This window comes from Dreissena polymorpha, chromosome 12 (genome assembly GCF_020536995.1).
Source record: "Dreissena polymorpha isolate Duluth1 chromosome 12, UMN_Dpol_1.0, whole genome shotgun sequence".
NCBI lineage: Eukaryota > Metazoa > Mollusca > Bivalvia > Myida > Dreissenidae > Dreissena > Dreissena polymorpha.
The window spans coordinates 14,570,616-14,576,821 of NC_068366.1; the positions used below are offsets into that span (position 1 = coordinate 14,570,616).

The 6,206-nt window shown below is 33.9% G+C and overlaps 1 protein-coding gene across 1 annotated transcript; it reads right to left on the minus strand.

Annotated features, from left to right (window-relative positions):
- Positions 1 to 2,768: 2,768 nt before the first annotated feature.
- LOC127853549 (leucine-rich repeat protein soc-2-like) lies at positions 2,769 to 5,961 on the minus strand. Its single transcript, XM_052388127.1, has 2 exons — positions 5,834 to 5,961; positions 2,769 to 4,667 (listed from the first exon to the last, which is right to left on the minus strand). Exons 1-2 carry the CDS (start codon positions 5,855 to 5,857, stop codon positions 3,315 to 3,317), a joined length of 1,377 nt encoding a protein of 458 aa, XP_052244087.1. The 5' UTR covers positions 5,858 to 5,961; the 3' UTR covers positions 2,769 to 3,314.
- Between the last annotated feature and the right edge of the window lie 245 nt (positions 5,962 to 6,206).

Consider the following 6,206-nt stretch of genomic DNA (forward strand, 5'->3'; position numbering starts at 1 on the left):
GTTATAAAATGTCAATAAGTACCGTTCATGAATATTTGCTTACCATTTGTGTCAATTTCCGGTCAATTCCGTATGTATTCGTTGTGTTCCTTTGCATACGTCGCAGACTCGTGACTTTACACGGCCAATCAGAATTGTACACGTAATAATTATCAAAGCTTTCGTCGTTTATATCTATATTAAAAAAGGGTCTTACTTGAGCAGTCGAAGATAGGAGACGTATTATTGCATGCTTTCGCGAGGCGGGCCCGTTGCGGGCTTCGCATGTATCTTTTATTTGATAAACATTTTTTAAAACATTGTGTTGTGTTAATAAACAGAAATAAAACGTAAAAAAAAAAAGAAATGGACTTAATCTACGTTTATTAACTACGTTTATGTATGTGTTATGGTACAGTTTCTTGTGCAACAATTCCTATGGAGGAATGTTTGTGTTAAGCTGTTCAGGGCCCGTATTCACCAAACAATCTTAGATTGAAGTCTAAGAAGTCTACCATTCCAGAAACAAAAAGCAATACATCTAAAACTAGATGATAAAACCGGTTCCTTCTATTAAGCTTAAGAACGGAAATTTTATGTACAGGGCATTAACATAAACATGTTAAACATGCCCTAGTGAAATTGCTTTAGGTCGCATTTCAACAATTCATTTATATTGCAGCTGTTTAGATCGCATACAGCCAAGAAAGATAAGGCGAACATCATCACGTTGTGACCTATTAGATTGTCTCAAAACCAGGGCCCGTATTCACCAACCCATTTTTAGACTTAATGAATAAAGAATAGACTTGAAACAAAGAAAAATGTGTTCAGTGTTTGAATATATACAGGTCTCCACTGGTGATTATGTCATAAAAACAAACTGTTCTACATGATAAATGATATAGATAGGGGTGTTTAATGACAAGTTTGACTCAAAATTCAAGCAATTCTTTACTATATTAATTTCAAGAATATTCAAACATGGTCAAAAATGCTGATGTAATGGTTATATATTACACTTATTTATCAAGTTCGATCATCCTCTGGTCAACCATTACCTACATTCTCGTCTTTCGCGTTTGAGATTCAAACCGGGCAAGTAAAGACGCAAGGCCGTTGCGTTGAAAAATATATACAGATCATCAAATCTCATGATTGATGATGGCCATTTAGGATCATCATCATCATCATCATCATCATCATCATCATCATCATCATCATCATCATCATCATCATATCATCATCATCATCATCATCATCATCATCATAATCATCATCATCATCATCATCATCATCATCATCATCATCATCATCATCATCATCATCATCATCATCATAATCATCATCATCATCATCATCATCATCATCATCATCATCATCATCATCATCATCATCATCATCATCATCATCATCATCATCATCATCATCATCATCATCATCATCATCATCAACACCATCATCATCATCATCATCATCATCATCATCATCATCATCATCATCATTATCATCATCATCATCATCATCATCATTATCATCATCATCATCATCATCATCATCATCATCAACATCTTCTTCTTCTTTTTCTTCTTCTTCTTAATTATCATCATCGTCATTATCATTATCGTCATCGTCGTCTTCATCATTATCATCTTCAGTATCACTCTCATCATCTTGCTAAATAACAGATTGTTAGATTCAATAAATACAACATGGTTTCTGAAATGCCATCACGTTAACACAAATTATTACCAGCAATTGTGAATATACAATTAACGGTACTGTTTCCGAATTAGAACATCAAGATAATACGCTAATTAGGACATGTCTGACCGTCACTACGTGCACATTGACATTTTTTAATCATTTTGATTATTCCGAAAGGGAAAGACTTCTAGTAAACATTTACCTTATAAAGCATTAATTCAAATACATGCCCGTCATTCACGTTTAGTTCGTCGGCATGAGAGCTACTTTAGAATTGAAATATACTAAAATATCTATTTAAAGTTTGCATTCTTCTTTTTGAATTAAACGTGTTCTTTGCAAATTCATATGTTTTTATACATATTTTTGATGAAATTATTTCAAACATGCCAAATAAATATGAGCTTTTTAGTCACGTTGCAGTCACATCACCCCATTTTAATTAATTACTTCATCCATGTAAAACTTGGAAGACATATTATCTTCATTGCAGCCAAGGAAAAAATCATTATAATTCGATAATTTACTTCAGGACATCTTTTCTATAAATATAAAGATATACATTTCCTTCTATGAAATGATTGTACTGTCAACTTATATGATATGTATGATTGATTTTGATGTTTTAAAAAGAAAAAATCTGGAATATCAAACATATGAGTAATTCACAGTAAAAACTTGTTTTGCTATCTGAAAACAAGAATCTGGAACGGTAAACACTGTATAAGCAATTCACGGTAATAAACATTTTACTGAATTTGTCAATACAAAATATGAGTTTCGCGGCTGTAAACGTTACGGCATTTAGCGAACAGCCTGTAGTTTACTCTTTGTGAAATGCTTTTAGCCTCCTTTTTGAATGATTTAAAATCATACACTATAAAAGGTGGTATTCAGCTTAGGATAATTTCAGTTATATAATTGGCGAAACGGAACTTGGTATTTGAAAACAGAAAGGAATACTCGATTTCATTATTATTTTTTGTTATTTATTTTCCAACACCTGTATATTATAATTATTATCATTATTATTATTATTTTGATTATTATTTCAATAATTATTACATAAAGCATCCAGAAATGTACACAGATTTGTTTAACCTTAAATAATAATTACCCCAATACACAATTATGCTTAGATCAAAATATCACAATGCGCATTCAAAATGACAAGAGCACCAATTTAAAACCAAACAGCAATTTGTTTATAGAAAGAAATGAGACACAGAAAGTAGAACTCAATCTATCGGTGCATCATACATGCCTTAATACTTTACCGTATTATGGATATCTATAAATGAATTACATTTTAATTTTATTCTAAATCATTTCCCATCTTCCAATAAATGAGAATCAAAGAGATTAACAAACCAATTTCATATCAGTTATTCCAAGCATGCAATTATAACAATGACAATTTAGTGTGGCCAAACAAAACACAAAACAATAATCCTTTGTAAATACTGCAATACATGTAGTTTCGATGTTGCCTTTTATATCTACCATTCTTATTTGCAAAAGTTAACACAAACATCTAAACAAATTAAGATTTAAACACAAATTACGCGGATGCGTGTCCAAATGTTATCTTCAGAATCGGTCACGTAATGCCATCGTTTTTGCACGGGTTAGCGCTTACCCGCGTCAATGTAGGTCTTGATAAACGTCTCAATCGGTTCATTTGTTAGGTAACATAGTCCGTTTATTTGCATGGAATACACATTCCAAGTCTTCAGACTGGCCAGGTCGCACGTGCATTCGATGTTATTGGCTTCTAGACCTAAAGTTTTCAGAGCCGGTAAGATGGTGACAGCGGCAGGTACGGTCGTCAAAAACGTATGGGACAAGTCTACTGAATTGAGTTGCATGTTGTTTTGAAATGCCCTTTTCTCGATGAACTGGATTGGATTGTATGCTAGCTGAATGCTTGTTAAGCTGCGTAATCCAATAAGATCATTGTCCTCAATGTTTTCTATAAAATTAGAACCAAGGTCCAATTGCTTAAGATTTCTAAAAATATTAAAGCCACTGGGAATTCGTCTAAATTGGTTCGAATGTAAAGAAAGCGTCTCAACAATAAAATTATCTTCAAATTTATTTGCATTCATAAACCGCATATCGTTGTGAGACATATACACGGTATTTACAGATGGAAACATTGTAAAAATGTTTGGAAAATAATCAACACGATTGTCTGTATAAGTTACAATTCCAAGCCTTGGCGTTCCGGTTATAGGACTGCATGGTTCAAAGACGTCTGATTTGCTTTCATTTAGAAAGTAATTGTTGCGTATGTGTATTGAATAAAGGGCGGAAAGAGCACATACCGCATTTGGGATTTTTGTTAAATTAGAGCTTGTTATTTCCAACCAACCAACATGTGTCAGTCCATGAAATGCATCTGAATCCCAACTCTGAAATGGTATATCATTTAGCCCAAGTTGATAAAGTTCATTTAAGAAACGAAGTTCTCTCGGCCACTGCTGAAAGGAGGCCATTCCGACAAAAAAGGTTATTAAAGAATTTCCAATTTTAGCCATGACTGACGGATTCAATGACATGATTGGGTTCCGTTGGAGAAATAACGTTTTAAGATTAATAATCGAACCTACAGCCTCTGGTAGCGAACGAAGACTATTTGAACTTAGCATTAAACTGTCAATATGAGGTTCAATTCCGCGAAAAGCGTATTCATTAATTTGAGACATATTGTTCTTGCCAAGCTGTATAGTATACGAACAATTCAGGTAACGCAACTGCAAAAAGGCATCGTTTTCAATACTGGTTAGTTTGTTGGAACTCAAGTTAATTAAAGTAATGCAGACATTTGCATAGCGTGTCAAGTTGAAAACAGGGATTGAAGTAAGGTTTTGGTTATAACAATAGATGGCGGTGCTCTCGTACTGGCAAGGATCCAAGTTTGTGTCCAAAATAAATCCGTGAACACGCGATGCGAGAAATACGACTAGGACGACGGCCATCTGTAATACAAACATTGTATTTAAGTGTAAGATAAATAAGGCTGAATATCCTTAATCATGTATGCTGCACGTTTCATAAAACATATTTAATTTCAAGATTAAACTGTAATGATTCGTCACGCAGCATATGTAGTAAGATAAAAAAACGTGAGCAAAAAGATTCGTATGCGGTGCTTTTAAACGCATATAAGGGACCACGTTTAAGTGGTTAACATCACAATTGTGTCACATTAACGCTATACATATCCAAAATTGAGATGTTGATATGAGTGGTTCAGCGGTCAAGGGACAAGAAACGAGCGCATTGACTCACGGATGCAAGTGTGATCCTCCGCTCAACCATATAAGAATTATTTGTCTTTCGCACGATATATTCAACAGAAGTGTTTGGTACTTGATGCTAAAAACCGGAAACCTAAGGACACCAGGTTGTATAATTATATTGAAAGCAATATGCACCATAGCCCAACTAAAACATTGTCTAAGGGTCGATCATCATCATTTATCATCATAATTTATTGGCGAATCGGCATGACCATATTGGATATTTTCACATGGACTTGTCTTCCCGTCAATCGATGGCATATGTTTCTATTTTCATATTTTGAGCAATAACAACAAACGACCAACAACATAATCATCATGTTAACCCATTTATGCCTAGCGTCTAGAAAAAAAGGCATTGACAAACAGCGTAAACCCAGATGAGACGCCGCATGATGCGGCGTCTCATCAGGGTCTGTGCTGTTTGCCTAAAGGAACTTCTGTAAGAAATGTTCTAAATATAGAAAAAAATATACTAGACATCCCTAGTTTTGGAAATAAATTGATCCAATTTAGAAGAATGGGAGAGTCCACTAGGCATTAATGGGTTAAACAATTGACTGTTGAGGTACTTTTTAAAAATGAATTCAAATTGCACATTTTATCACATATAAGCTTCTACTGTTATGTGCGTTTTGCATCGCCAAATTAACGATTCTCAGGAGCCTTTGTCCAGAAGCTTCTTAACGGCTCGTTTGCTCGCAGCATAACCTTATTGTGACTTTATCATATTTATCTTAAAATCTCAAAACACTCTTATCATGCCATACATCTTTAATAATATGTTAATTTAGGTCAAGAAAATCGAAGTTAATGACACACACTATTAAAAAAACACTTACCACCATAAAATTCCTTTGAGGCATTTTGCTTAAATGTTTCTTTTTGAGCCCGAAATGAATATGAACTAAACTAGAACGCGAAATTAAGATATATAGATGCCATCTAATAAGAGACTGTAACACTTTAATCAAACATACCTAACGGAAGGAACCAGTCTCAAAGCGTTACACATATCAAGTTCACGGCAATCGTGTAAGGGAGATATTAAAATGGTTTCAATATAAGGGTTCATGATAAGGTTAATAACACATTGCCGTAAACAAAAACTGTTTTTTGTAAATTGATCAGACATATATTCGAGAATTAAAGCTTCGTACTCAATATATAGGTGGACTTAACACATTGTAAGCTGGTTATTCAACTTGTGTTCAA